The 15,707-nt window shown below is 38.1% G+C and overlaps 1 protein-coding gene across 1 annotated transcript in view; it reads left to right on the top strand.

Annotated features, from left to right (window-relative positions):
• The window catches only part of LOC311520784 (protein regulator of cytokinesis 1-like), a 36,081-nt gene extending 22,944 nt beyond the window's left edge, over positions 1-13,137 (top strand). Inside the window, exons 7-14 of the mRNA XM_084628568.1 lie at positions 467-614; positions 2,520-2,656; positions 3,728-3,823; positions 5,185-5,322; positions 7,127-7,216; positions 8,658-8,768; positions 10,896-11,009; positions 12,205-13,137. Coding sequence (XP_084484694.1) covers positions 467-614; positions 2,520-2,656; positions 3,728-3,823; positions 5,185-5,322; positions 7,127-7,216; positions 8,658-8,768; positions 10,896-11,009; positions 12,205-12,276 — 906 coding nt within the window. The 3' untranslated portion in view covers positions 12,277-13,137. The remainder of the gene's footprint in view (positions 1-466; positions 615-2,519; positions 2,657-3,727; positions 3,824-5,184; positions 5,323-7,126; positions 7,217-8,657; positions 8,769-10,895; positions 11,010-12,204) is intronic.
• The last annotated feature ends 2,570 nt before the right edge of the window (positions 13,138-15,707 follow it).

Genomic DNA, 15,707 nt, shown 5'->3' with positions numbered 1-15,707 from the left:
TCTAAGGTGCCACAAGTCCTCCTTTTCTTTGTACCTATTAAGAGATTCTTGTTTAGTATGTTTCAAGCACTCCAGTAATCAGTGCCTCACGTCAGCAAAGCTTTATGGCCTCTGCCTGTTGATGTGACAAAACCATGCCTCCCACTTGACTGACTGGGTGTAGACACGTGGCTGAACTTGATTACTATTTCAAGTTTGTCCTATTTTAGCCATTCACGTTCTTTCTGCAATACTGACTTCATAAGGCTATTTTATTTTCCTTTTAACTTGATAAGTGTATTGCTAATCAGTATACTCGCCATATACTACAATAGTTTCCAGAACACTAAAGGCTCAAAGGCTGTGTTGAGGATATGTTAAGATAAACAGCGTGAAGCTATCCTATGAGTAAGAGAGCTAGGAATGTTATGAAGATGCATTGTTGGCCTTAATGCAATGTTTTACATTATTTTAAATAACTTTCTAGTGGGAAGAAGAGCTGCTGCGTCTGGAAGAACTGAAGAAAGAAAGCTTGAAGGGAGTGATTGGAAAAGTCAGACAGGAGCTTGACCTTTACTGGGAAAAATGTTTGTATAGCACAGAACAGAGATCAGCCTTTCATCCATATTATGATGGTAAATATTCACTCTGACCTGCCACTCTTCCATTTCATGTGCAAGGATTGATTGCTATAGACTTGAAGGCCAGAATGGACTATCATGATCATCTAGTCTGACCTCTTGCATATTGCAGGGCACAGAACCTTACCCACCCACTTCTGTAATAGCCCCATAACTTCTGGCAAGTTACTTAAGTCCTCAAATCATGATTTAAAGACTTCAAGTTACAGAGAATCCACCATTTACTCTAGTTCAAACAAGCAAGTGACCCATGTTGCAGAGGAAGGCGAAAAATCCTGCGGGTTGCTGCCAATCTGACCTGAGGAAAAATTCCTTCTCAACCCCACATATGTTGGATGATTAGTTAGATTCTGAGCATGTAGATGAGACCCACCAGCCAGACACCTGGGACTTAATTCAGAGACCATCCCATCTCTGCCTGTTGGAGATATTTGCCAATAGCTGTCACAGATGGGCCGTATGCCATTGTAGGCAACTTCCTCCATACCGTCTTCTCCATAAAAGTATCAAACTCAATCTTGAAACAAGTTAGGGTTTATTTGCCCCACTACCTCCCTTGAAAGGCTTTTACAGGACTTCCCTCCTCTGATGGTTAGGAATCTTCATCTAATTTCAAGCCTAAACTTGTTGATGGCCAGTTTATGTCCATTTGTTCTAGTGCCAACATTGGCCCTTAACTTAAATAACTCTTTTTTCCCTATCTGGTGTTTATCCCTCTGATACATCTTTAGCAAGCAATCATATTTACCCTCAGACTTTGTTTTATTAGGCTAAACAAGCCAAGCTCCTTAAGTTTCCACTTGTAAGGTAAGTTTTTCCATTCCTCGGATCATCCTAGTAGCCCTTCTCTGCACCGGTTTCAGTTTGAATTAATCTTTCTTAAATGTGGGAGACCAGAATTGCACACAGTATTCCAGATGAGGTCTCACCAGTGCCTTGTTCAATGGTAATACACTCCCCTATCTCTACTGGAAATACCTTACATGATGCATCCTATGATTGCATTAGCCTTTTTCATGGTTGCATCACATTGGGAGCTTGTAGTTCTCTTGTGATAGACCAAGCAGTGCTGGATAAATTTTTATAATGGGGGTGCTGAGAGCCCTTGAACCAAACTGTAAACCCTGGATATATTGGAAACCACTTCAAGCCAGGGGGTGTGGCAACACCCCTAGTTCCAGCACCTATAGATAGATCAATACATCCAAGTCTTTCTCTGCATCCTCTGTCATTACCAACTGATCTGTCCCCGGCTTATGGCAAAAATTCTTGTTGTTAGTCCCTAAATGTATGACCTTGCACTAGTAAATTTCATTTACTCCAGATTTGCCTAGAATAGTGGCTGTGTACCATTAGCCATTTTATCAGCTGGTGTCCCTCCGTCTTTTTTTTCTATACATGAAAGAAATGTTCAGTGATGGCTATTTATTAAATAGTGTATTTCTCCAAACCAACCAGAATAAGTGTCTTCATACTCTAGTCTTATAAACCGCATTACTCCAGAGCTCACTATAACAAGCAAATGCGGTGCTAGGGATTGTATCCTCATTGACCAGGTGGAAAACAGCAAAGCAGGATAGCCCTGAAACAGTGGACTTTTGGAATTAAAACATCCTATTTATTGGGGAGGGAGGAGATACTTGGAACTGAGCCTAGAGTCACAGACCTTGGCAGGGTTTTGGATTAGCAACAAAACCAGGAGAGTTATGCTAGGTAAATCCTTAAAGAGTTCACTTAAATGCATTACTAAATTACTTATTTCTTAAATTACTAGAGGTTTGGTGTCCACTATGCAACTAGTATTGAAAAGCTCAAATCACAACTATTTTGTATGTGAGTAACTTTGCAGAAATATGTTATACCACAAATAATGAATAAACTAAATTTTTTCAACTCCAGATAACTTTACAGAAGATTTGTTGAACCAACATGATGAGGAAGTTATGAAAATGAAACTCCTTTATGAGAAAAACAAGGCTTTATATGATGGCATTGCTAAATGGGAAGCTACCTGGAAACAGTTCATGGAGTTGGAGGTACCAGTTACTGGAAATTTAGTTTACTCTAAGGCTTTGCTTGAGCAAGGGTAGTGTTGCCACTAAGTGGAAGAACTGTGTACTGCAACTTAAATCGATGGGGCACAATTTCTAAAGAGCAGTGGGCTAGTGATAAACAACATCAGCAGAAAAAGGCTGTTGGGTTGGGGAAAAGGCTATTGGGGTTGGGAAATCGGGTCAAGTAAATTTACAAAATCTGAACAGCTACAGAAGTGACTGTTCATAATAACTTTCAGAGGGAGTCTAAGTAGAATTCCCATTAAAGATGGGCAATCTTGAGGGATAGCATTCTCCTTAGTGAGATTTACCTTTTGACTTCACAATATCAAAATAACCCCAGTGGTATGTCAGTGGTAGGTCCTATTTATCCATGCTAAACTTAAGGGAAGCTGGATGACATGTCAGTATTTGACAAATGTCAACATATGTTCCAAGTGCAAGTTGGTATCTAAAGCATTTTGGGTTTTAGTTTTACAAGACCTGTTTAGGAGTGTTGTCAGCACATGTTCTTGTCAAATAACTAATCTGATAAATCTTAATTGTTTCATGGTGCACTTAAGAATCTTTCTTCTTTACGCTGAATATATTTTAATTTTTTTTTCCAAAGAGGGCAAGTGCTGTAAATTAATATTGCTATTAAAAGACCTTTTCTCCTTTAATTTTTATCTTATGACTCGGTGAGGCAGCCTGTTGCCACTTACAGCCATCTGGGCTCGAACAATTTCCAAGCATCCTTGTCTCATGTTCATGTAAATACTGTGTTTTAGTGTTGAGGAAATACCTTTCATTCTTTTGTAGCAGATAAATGACTTACAAGTCATCATTGATGGTCTCTTCAGAGAAAGGAGTTATTTTGCTGATCATTCCTGAAATAATGGGTTGAATAAGTGAAACTTCCCTAGCATTAAGTACAGAATAGTCTGTTCTGTGGGAACTGTAATGAATTCTATTACTACTTGGTGTTGCTCCTGAAGGCCCTTTGCCATTCTGGAAGGGGGGAAAAAAGGCTTGAAGTATATGTTCACATTTCAGTAAATTTATTTTGTTCAGAAAAAATCCACAAATCCAAACAGATTAGTTAACAGAGGTGGCACTCTATTGAAAGAAGAGAGAGAACGCTCAAAGATCCACAAGCTGTTAACAAAGGTAAGCCCTACCACAGCTGGCATGTATGCACTCTTGAAATTACGAGTTAAAATTCAGTCGTTTCAATACTATCTAGGCAAACTTGTCTGAGTTGATGGAACATAATATGCTATTGTTCTCTCTTAATAGGCTGGATGTTGAGTCAGTTCATTTGCCATGTGATAGATCTGATTTCCATAACACTCCAGAAATTCTAATGCTTAAGGGATAGAAACTGAACTAAATACAATTCCTTCTAATAATGTTGATCCACTTTTGTGGTGATGATCACCCTTAAACATACTTAAGTGTGAACAAACTTTAAAACAATGCTTAGTCCCTCTTTTTAGATGCTAAAAAAAAACCCCACTCAGCAGCCTACAAGGGAGTGTCAGCCTTCAACCTGTTAAATCGCCTGCACAATACTAAATGCCTGTTCAAGGAGTCAAGATGAGTGTCAATTAAATGTCACTTTGCTGGGTAACACTTTGTAAAACATCTGTCCTGAGCTACTGAAATTTCTGATGCTCATCCTCAGTTGGTCTGATATACAGCAGCTAAATTCATGCTCTGGCAATGTCCAGTCCTTCATTTACCTTGAATGCTTCCAGGTCTTTCTCCACCTCAAATTTCTTGGTGTTTTTTTTAGCTAGCGTAACATAAGGCAAATGAAAAGGCCTGGAACTGTGCTTTAAGCCTCACAGTGAGGCAAGACTTGAAATACTTTAAAAGGATATATTCAGCATGTTTTCAAGTATTACACCTACTAGTTCTACAAGAAAAAAGAAAAGGAGGACTTGTGGCACCTTAGAGACTAACAAATCGGATGAAGTGAGCTGTAGCTCACGAAAGTTTATGCTCTAATAAATTTGTTAGTCTCTAAGGTGCCACAAGTCCTCCTTTTCTTTTTACAGATACAGACTAACACGACTGCTACTCTGAAACCTGTCATTATGCAAGGCATCTAGTTCTGCAAGCGGTACCTAACAGTAATATAATTAAAATATTTGAGAAAAATCTGTTCAGTTTTGTTCAGTTGTTAAGCATTTGAACAAAACTAAACAGTACTGTGCTTGCTTAAATTTCTGACAATTTGTAGTTTTACAATCACTACTATTTTAGAAGTATTTCTCTTTCCAACTGCTGTGTGGCAGTTGCACATAATTATATAGGTATATACCACACAGCAGGTGAAAAGAAAAATACTTCTAAAATAGTAGTGATTGTAAAACTACCAGTTGACAGTTTTAAGCAAGTGCAGTATCTGAAGGAACCTGTTTCTACCTCTCTGAAATTAACCAGGCCTCAAGCTGACTGTCCTAAGCTGCTCAAATGGATAATGAAATACATGCAAACTACCTTTTTTTCATTTGCAAACTTAGTTGGGAGAAGAACTGAAAAGGAGCATTGAAAGCTGGGAAAAAGAACAAGGCTGCAACTTCCTGAGCGAGGGTCAAAGGTTCCTGGACTACATGGCAAATCAGTGGGAACAGCACAAACTTAAAAAGGAACAAGAGAGAGTGAGTTTGTTTTTTCTTAAAAGTAGACAAGGGATTGGTACTACACTACAGTAGAACCTCAGCATTACGAACACCAGAGTTATGAACTGACAGGTCAACCACACACCTCATTTGGAACCAGAAGTATGCAATCAGGCAGCAGCAGAGACTAAAAAAGTGCCAGTACACTACAGTACTGTGATAAGTGTAAATTACTAAAAAGATGTAGGGAAAGATTTATTTTTATTTTTTTTAAGATTTGACAAGGTAAGGAACCTGTTTCTGTGCTTGTTTCATTTAAATAGAGTTAAAAGCAGCATTTTTCTTCCGCATAGTAAAATTTCAAAGCTGTATTAAGTCAATGTTCCATTGTAAACTTTTGAAAGAATAACCATAATGTTTTGTTCCGAGTTACAATCTCCATTCCTGAGGTGTTCATAACTCTGAGGTTCTACTGTAGTTTCAGTTAATTTTAACATAATTCTTCATACTGGCTATCTCCAAAGGCCTTCATGAAGTAATAAATGATGGAGGGGCTTTGGTGGGGTAACATCTAGCCAAATATAGTGTGACAGGCAAATATCTGTGTGAATGGCATGTTGTCGGTGCTGTTAGAATACAAATTATGCATGCCCTTGCACCCTTGAATGTTTAATTTAGATCTCTTGATGGGAAATGTGGACCCTAGGGAGTTTCTGCTGCCCCCTATTGGCTTCAGACCAACAGGTTATTTGAAAAGCCCCTTGTTTAACTGTGCAGCAGCTTTGTAATCAACTGCTGTTAGGGGGTTCAAGTCATTTACGAATGTGATCCAATGGCTAAGCGAAGAATTAGGGTAGGATTTTCAAGAGCTCTTCTCTCATTGAAGTCAATCACATGCCTTATTGCCTCAACTGATTTGCCAACATGAAACTGGTTAGCAGTGTGCCTAGTAGCAGTCTGGGGTAGCCAGCTTCCAAACAGCTATAGCAACCTGCTTCTGGACCAGCGTGGCCTCCTTCATATGGGTGTCCTGACTATGGAGGGACAGGGAAAGCTGCTCCAAGCTCTAGAAACGTCACTTTCTTCACATGAAAGTTCTGCACCCACAGCTGGTCATTCCTGGTCTGTGATCCCAACAGTTGGTTTCTGTGGCTGTAATGCAGAAGTGCCAGTCTACATAGGGGGCATCAACAGCTATATTGAGAGTCACAAGCAGTACCAGCCAATTGGATTCTGCCATGTTCGTATTGTCGTCCTCTACCAAGTGCATTTGGTGGGTCTGAAAATGCCACCAAAATGTCCATCAGCATTTCATGGATGCTCTGCCTGCTTCCCGTCAGGAGTGAAAGTGCAAGCAAGACAAGTTTTTCAAATAGTGCCTCATTTTCACGTTGCTGGCTCCAGTTGCTGAGAGTGTGCACAGCCAAAAAATGCTCAGCTGGATGTGTTAGTGGGCTGCAACAACTTCTAGTAGTGCCATATGGGATGGACAGTCAAGTTTTTTCCATAGTGCACCATGAACCAAGGGCTAGAGCAGCTACAGGTGGGGAAGGTGCTCGGAAGCCTGAGTTAGGCTGGTTTGACTTGACTCTGCATAGTGCATTATGGGTGTGACTGCGTGTGTGTTCAGATTCTCAGAAATTATAAACCAAGGGTGAGTAATCCATGTGGGTACTCCAGGTCAGGCTTAGAAACATCGAGCCTGTGGGATCAAGTCCCCACAGACTTGTGCTGACATTACTGTGTAGACATAGTCATGTCATAATTGGAAAATTTTAGCGAGTTAGAGCACTCCTTCAATATGCATACCAGTGAAATAAAATTTAAGTCTTTTGTGTTGCAGTTAACGAAGAAGGAAGATTCTGCAGTTCTGAAAACACCCATGAAAAGGCATGCTGGCTCAACCACTCAAACTCCCCTTAAGACAAGGAAGGCAAGTATATGGTCTTTCAAAACATACAGTAGAACCTCAGAGTTACAAACACCAGAGTTAGGAACTGAGCAGTCAACCACGTACCTCATTTGGAACCAGAAGTGCGCAATCAGGTAGCAGCAGAGACCAGAAAAAGCAAATACAGTGCAGTACTGTGTTAAACATAAACTACTTTAAAAAAAGGGTGGGGGGGGTTTAAAAAATATTTGACAAGGCAAGGAAACTGTTTCTGTGCTGGTTTCATTTAAATTAAGATGGTTAAAAGTAGCATTTTTTTTCTGCATAGTAAAGTTTTAAAGCTGTAGTAAGTCACTGTTCAGTTGTAAACTTTTAAAAGAACAAACATAAGATTTTATTCAGAGTTACAAACAACCTCCATTCCTGAGATGCTCGTAACTCTGGAATGGAGGTTGTTTGTAACTCTGAATAAAATCTTATGTTTGTTCTTTTAAAAGTTTACAACTGAACAGTGACTTTATACAGCTTTGAAACTTTACTATGCAGAAAAAAATGCTGCTTTTAACCATCTTAATTTAAACCGTTTCCTTGCCTTGTCAAATCTGAGGTTCTACATTATAGAGACAATGACAGATATCTATAGGGAAAAGGGTATTATGGATTTCCCTCTGCCTGGCTTCTGCCATTAATAATTCATGCAAGTAAATTCTAGGTCAGTTCTGAATCAAATCGCCTTATGTCACCTGGTGCTCTCCAAGACAATTGTTACTTGTCTCCTTGCTTATTCTGAAAGATGAAGGAAAAAGACACTGGCTCAAACTTTTTTCTAGTTATTAAAATTGGTATATTCTGTTGTAATTATAGATACCTTCGTAATCGATTCTTAATTTTAAAAAAGTTGCAAAAGTATTTGAAAATGTGAGTAGGACTGCATTGTTCGTGGAAGGAAATCATAAGAATTCATTCCTCCTCCTTCATTAGGAGATAAAAATGAGTTTGAAAAAGTCTCTGTAAAACTGAGACCCTATACCTAGGGGAGAACTGGAGTTCAGTCTTAGCAACTTTGAGCCAGTAGATATTACTGTTTTCTTCTGATAGCTATGCCAGCTTTGGAGCGCTATGGGAAACTGAGGTTCATTGTTGGGGATGAGTGAGCTAGAAAAGGGACAGATTTACTGGAGACCTTCAAGTTGTTGGCAGGATTGGTGGTTTAAAGAAGCAAAACGACACAAACTTAATATAGTCTAGGTTTGAAATGGCAGGAAGCCAGTAATGGATGAGGCATCAGGCATAGCTTCTCTGGAGAAAAGCTGTACAGCAGTTCTGTATTTAAACAAAACTTGGCATACCTTCCAGAAACTAGTCTGAAATGTTTTGTCACCTCATAGATGCTGCTGGAATTAAAGGTCAGCATGCCCTTTACTATCCTAACTTTTGTGTATTTAATGTTAGAAATCTGAAGCTTCTCATTTTTAATCTTTAGTTACATGGAGTCACAAATTTAACTGTGCTGCGGGCAGCCAGCTGCATCAGTCTGACCAGCACGGGTACATGTCCTGCAGCTGTTGCCAGAACACCTATTCCAGTTTGTAAGGTGAGTAAAGCTCTTGGATTGATTTTACTGTAGTTATTCTCAATAATAAAAGCCCTTCTTGTGGGCCCAGAAGAAGTGATACTATCCCTATTTTTATGCAGGGCTCAAGCCCTGAAATTTTGTGTATGTGTACACATACATAAAACTTGAATATTAACTATGAAAGTTTGACTGAACTTATTTTTCCACTTTAACAGCCATGTAATTTTTCTGGCAAAAGTGTTCAGTGTTTAAAAAGCTATACTAGAAACAAATTGCTATTCAGTTAAACCTCAACTTTCACTCTGTCAAAGTAAAGACTACAAATGTTTGGTAAATGGTTATGAAAACCTCCAGTTCGCCTTTAAGTTGACTTCTGTTGAAGTTCCAGCATTTACTGTCTTATTATACCCTTTCTTTCCTTAGTCTTGTAACTTGCACACAAGCTGTCAAAGAAAAGCAGTCTCTGTCTAGTGGGAGAAATAATTCCAGGGGAAAATGTCCCATGATATGAGTTGTGTCAGAAACAACCTGGTCAGTTGTCATTTGTCTAATTGCTGGATGGGTGACTTCATATCACATTTCAAGGACCTATTCAGGGTACATTCTGTTGCACGTAACCATCAATCTTCCACCTGTAAGTTCTTTGGAAAGTACAAATGAAAACCTTTTCCCTCAACCAAGCACACTAATTGTAGTATTGCATAGGAGTGTTGGACTTAATATCTTATATAGATGTTAATTTCTAAGGGAGGAGCAATAAGTGACATCCATTTTTTTTTCAACAAGTGAGGGAGCAATAGGTCAAACTTGACAATACTTCTTCAAATAGAATGGTTCAGTTTTTTAGTTTCAATACCTTAACTTATCAAACTGGCATCCAGTGCTCTAGCATGCTATCAGTGTGACTGTCTGCACATGTAGAGGAAGCAGAGTTCTCTATTCCCCTCTCCAGTCTTCTGGGACTTGCGGTCATAAAAATATTGAAGTTGGGGATGTAGAAGTAACCACATCCATTCTTGGACCAGGACAAGTGGATGTTTCTTCCAAACTTCTTGACTTTCCCAGCAGGACTTAAATCTTCTAATGGAAACTTTCAGGCCACAAAGCCAGAATACAAGTGCATTCCTTACAGGGTTATAAACGTTAAGAAAATTTTTCTGTATTATCAACTTTTAACAGGCAAAATATAGACTTTAAAAGACTAATATTTGTGATGAATGAGTTGAGATTAATTGGAAAGTAAAAACTTCTTTATTTTTTCCTTTTTGGAGTTAAAAGTTGACCGGTTTGTTCCTCATCCTTAGCCAGCACAGTCAGTCCCAAATGACTTAAATTCTAGTATGTGGAGCAGCTGCTGTGAAGGTCCCTGGGAAAATATATGAATTCATATTTTATGCTACAAGTTAACTGTCAAGATCAATGAATGCCTCCATTATGAGAAAAATTACAGATAAGGAAACTAGCTCTTAATTCTAACGTTAATACAGGCTTTGATCTTAAACATTAATGGCTTTCAGGCAGCTGCTTTGGGTCAGATTGAAGTGGTTGGTTGTCAAGAGGATGACTGAATAATCTGACTGAACTTTCTAGCACTTACTGCCTATAGTAGTATTAATGGGAGCAGCATGGTTAAAGCCCCTTCGTTAGGTAAGAATTGATAGAAGTCAAACCCTTACTGCAGTAGAAGGGAAAGTAACACCAAAGATCTGAGTCACCCATGCCACTTCATAGATGCATGTTTTAAAAGGTTCACGATGAATGGATATAAAAGGAGAGAGGAAGGATGGCCTTATGGTTAAAACACTGAAATGTCTCAACCTGGATTCAATTCCTAGATCTGTTTCAGACTTCTTCTGTGACCTACGGCAAGTTACTTAATCACTTTGCCTTGATCGTCATCTGTAAAATGGGGATGTTTTCTAAAATAGAGGTATTAGTGACATAAAGTCCAGTTACAAAAGTTTAAATTAGGCTAATTTTTGCTCCCAATTATTATTGTGTATTTAATGATAAAAAGTAACTGAGCTGATTCTCCACCTGATGATTCTACATCTTCTTGGTCAGAGATCTGGTACTTTTTAATCAAGGTTGTACATAATCTGTAGTATAAAAGCTCACTAGACATAATGACATTACATTTTGCAGACACCATCTAAAAGCACACCACCAGATTCCCTGCAGCAAGCACGATTACAAGAGGGCAAAGAAAACCAGCAAACCAGCAAATCAAATAATCAATTCAGCTATTTAGACTTCACGGTATGTCTTATTTTTGTCTGACTTTAAAATATAGTCTAATTTTAGAGAGGTGAGTAGAAAATTGACTAGATGTGGATGAGATTAGGTGGTGGGCATATAGAAAACTACATTCTTAGATATTTTAAATTTACCCAAGGGACAGGAAACTAAATCCTCAAGTTCTATGCCACTCTGAGGAATCTAACAAATTCTGTTTTAAAGATATTGTCCAGAGAGCTCTCAAAAAGCAGTTCAGGGTTACCCAGTACATACTGAGAGCATGGGGATCAAGATTCCACAGCTAATGGAGGACTAACCAAGGAGTAACAGGATGCTGGACAGAAAGGGTAGCTATAGATAGGAATTTTTTGACAGCATGAAACTTCTGGAGCAGGAGATTTATGGATTTATTTTATTACCTGTCTTCATATCTCAAACAAGGGTTTTGTTAAGATGTCTTTCTGGTGAAAACTAAAATCTGAGCAGCATGCGGGAAATGTAATGACTTCCAAGGTTTTTGCTTATTTAGGGGATAACAAATGCATTTCAATTCAGAAAATGAACTGAAATTTAGTCCTGGGAGCAAGGCAGCAACAATCAAAAAAAGCTCACTAATCAGAAAAAGGGTTTGGTGGAGGGATAGCTCTAGTGAACAGACTGGGCTGTGTTAGTAGTGTGATGGAAACCACACAACAGCATTACTTGCTTAAGGCAGTTGTTAAATCTTCTTGGGAATATGTGTTATTGGTCACCATATCACAAATGGTATTACTGCATCCTCAACTGCAGAGTTGGACAAAAGTCCAGGTCAGAAAAAAACAAGGAAAGGATCAAAAGAGGGCACTCTACCTGGATTAAGCTAGCAACATATGATTTTTAACAGCTGTATTAAAACATAAATGAGTAAGTTCTTAAATAAAAACACAAATCAAGGGAAATGGAGTGGGGGGAGAAATCAGGCAGGACCCACTTCATTTAAATAGCAAAAATACATTCAGTAAAATATTGGTGAAGGGAAGTGAGCCAGGCTAAGTTTGAAAGAAGCATAGACTTCCTTTTGCAAAAGACAACTGAGAATTATGGTAAAGCAGGAAGATGGGGTTGTCCTACCTAGATCACTTTAATTGGGTGGGTGTACCACTGACTGTGCTGTGATTATATAGTAATGTTGTCTTGTTACTACTTAATCTTCCTACAATTTCTTAAATATTTTCAGAAAGATCTTTCAAAGAAAACTAGCAATACCAGTGGGATTTTCAATTCTACAGTAAATGAGAACAGATATTAAGGATCCTGCTGCTGCACTCTCTGAAATGCCGGGATAACTCATTTCTTTGTGGCACTTGAGCGCTTTTAACTATTTTCATAGACTTGGGAGAGAAGATGACTTATGCTGTATCCTTGATGCTAGTGCCTTGACTAACTCTGGCAAATGCAGCAAGTCGAAAAGATTTGTGTGGAACCACAACTGTACCTTGAACTCTATTTCCTAGCTAGAAAATAAAAATAGAAAGTAGCACTTAAAAGTAACATGTTGAATTAGTGAGTCTTTAAAATACTCCAACCAAACTTCTGCAAGTCTTAGTGTACAATTCAAGTATTTACTTGTCTTTCTTTATTGGTGTGGCTCATTTATTGAACTGGCTCATTTTTTTTTTACTGATCAGCATTTGTTTTTTCTAGAGTGCTAACATAATCCTTTTTTTAAAAAATATTTATATTCAAGCCTTTGAACTGTCTCAACTCTTTCATGAAGTTCAGACTTGCAGGTTTCATGTACTTAATTATTCTAATTTTTGTACCCTGTCAAGCAATTAACTTTCAAACCTTGGTGCTTTTTAAGCAAGTCTATGCAGGCAATTATGAAGCTAGAAAAAAAAAAACCACACATAAAACCTTTAGTTGAAGTGAAGTGATCACAATCCCTAATCATCTGAACTGCTCAGTGCAACGTTGTTTAATTTCTCTTTTACTTGATTGTATTAATATCATGCCTTGGACTGAAAATGTACCTTCACATTAGTGCTCAACTGCTTTGAGACGATCTGGATAATGTTGTGGCTAGAATAAAAACGTGTTCAAATATTTCTTAATGTATATAGTCTGATTCTGAAAAGCAATTGAAATAATAAAAATGTGTTATGCTCTTAAATAAAAAGCTGTACTAGTCAAGATGTCTGTTTTCAATGGGATACCACTTCCTGGTTCTGAAGAAAATCTCATTTGCAAAACACGTTGTTTTGTATGCTGTTTTGTAACTAAAAGGGAACAGCTGGCATTCATAAATTAAAAATAGTAATTTGTCTGAGGAGACATTTCATTGTGCATTAGTAAACTTTAAAAGCAGATTTGGAAATTGATCAATATTGAATTTTACTCATGCTGTGTAATTTTTTTCTTGAAGTAGAATACTTCAAAAACAATGAGGAGTCCAGTGGCACCTTAAAGACTAACATTTATTTGGGCATAAGCTTTCGTGGGTAAAAAACCCCACTTCAGATGCATGGAGTGAAAATTACAGATACAGGCAGGGTGGATTTGATTTAAATCACTAGTCAGTTACTTCCAAATTTCAACAGCATCAGCAATAAAACAGCTATTTCCCTGCATTTTGTTCAAGGCTATAGAAATAGGCTTCAGGGTACTCAGCATGTGTTCAATATTTCTCTTAAGCCCAATGTTGAGATCTTTGGCTGTGACAGTGCCATCTATTTTATCATGATTCTTCACAAACTGTCATCAGATTAGGCCAGTTCTTGATATAGTGCTCAAAACAGTCCACTACTGAGTTCTATCATACGTCTTGTGGGAGAGTTGGCTTGGTTCCTCCCACTTTTTTCAGAGCAGCTGCTGCAAAGTGGTTGTTATGGAAGTATTTTGCAATTTCAACAACATTAGCCTTTATTTCTAGAACACTGAAGTCTTTGGCTAGGAGGTGCATCAAATGAGCATTGCAACCATATGTTGTTAGCTCGGGACTCTCTTCTAAATAATTTCTTCTCATCTTGGATATATTTGCAACATTGTCTGTGACCAAGCTGCCTACTGGACATTTGAATTTTTTCCCCACAGTTTGTTATAGCTTTTATTGCTACTTCTTGTAAGTATTATGCTGTGTGTGCATTTCCTGATGTATCAGTTGTTTCTGTAAGGAAGACATTCCCTTCTACTGTTGTCACACAAGCACAAACAACAGGATCATTGTGGACATTGCTCCACCCATCAAGACTCAGGTTAACAATTTCACCCTCTAGACCTTTTGCACACTGCTCAATTTCTCTTTCATACACTTTATCCAGCAGTTTGCCTGCAATATCTGCTCTGTTGGGTGGACTGTATCCTGGTCTTAATGACTGAACCTTGTTAATGAAATACAGGTTCTCAATCATACAGACAGGAGAGTTTGTTGCATAAACAAACCGGGCAATTTTTTCCATCAATTACCTCTTTTTGTAATCTGCTGGTTCTTATCTTATCTATGGTTGTTTTTGGATGATGGAGTTTGTTTGGTTTTTTTTGGCTACAGGTGATATACTGACATTATGTGATTATGTGACATACGTAATGTAACTGAAACACTATCATTGGCAGATAACTCTAAAACTATAGAAAGTGATGGTAATCTTGAAGGTGGATAGTCTTCAGAATCCTGTATGGATTGAGGATGGATTCTCCTAAACAAAATAAGTCAATACAGTTATTTAATTATTACTGCCATACTGCTAATTTAGTATTACTCATTGCATTCACTGACACTCAGTACTACTTTAAAGGTGAAATTGTAAAAGAAAGATCTGCCTATTTCAGCTATTTATTTTTTAATCACAACTGCATCTAAATGATAGTACCATAGAGTAACAACTATATTTTTTGCTCAAATATGAGAATTCCAGAATAGTCCAGAAGGAAGGAAGACAGGCAGTCCTTAAGAAAGAAGTATGAAATAAAAAAGTTTACTAACCTGAAGATCCTGCATATTCAGACATGTTTCTTTCATCATCTTTAACGCAGCTTCCTCCTGAGAAGGGACAATTCTCATGATGTTGTTTCATTGGGGCAACCAGGCCTTGCATTTCTTTGTTGCACTGTTTGCATTTTGCACACTTGCCTGTCTTACCCACAGGCAACTTCATTAAAATATTGGAACTTCATTAAAATATTCCCAAACTGGGTCCCTTATACAGCCTGTTGCCATTGTAGGTTTTCCCTTCTAGTGAGAGAATGGTATGGTAGATCTCCAATCAATGAAGGCTACACTCAGAAAGACCTCAAGACTTCTGGAATATGCTGCTCAAACAGTTTCACTTTTGTTTCTACTGCCTGTCCCTCCTTTCTAACATTTATTTATCTCCAGACTTCTAGTCCAGATCTATTCCACCCCCAACAATCTTCTATTCATTGAACTTTTTGAAACTTTGCACTTTTAGAGAGAGATAAGGGATTGACTCTGTGTACACAAATTTGCAGAGACACAATAGGGTTGAGGTCTGTTATTTCTCACCTCTTCTTTATTTATTTAAAACCCATTTTTGCTGTTAACAAGCATGTTATCTCTGCAGACACAAATCCACAGTTTGAGAACTGCAAAACTTACACTAGGACTTTAGGTCGAATTTAGCAGCGTTAAATCGATGTAAACCTGCACCCGTTCACACAATGAAGCCCTTTATTTCGACTTAAAGGGCTCTTAAAATCGATTTCCTTACTCCACCCCTGACA

This window comes from Lepidochelys olivacea, assembly GCF_965140295.1.
Source record: "Lepidochelys olivacea isolate rLepOli2 genome assembly, chromosome: 5".
NCBI lineage: Eukaryota > Metazoa > Chordata > Testudines > Cheloniidae > Lepidochelys > Lepidochelys olivacea.
This window is presented reverse-complemented; position numbering and strand designations above follow the sequence as displayed.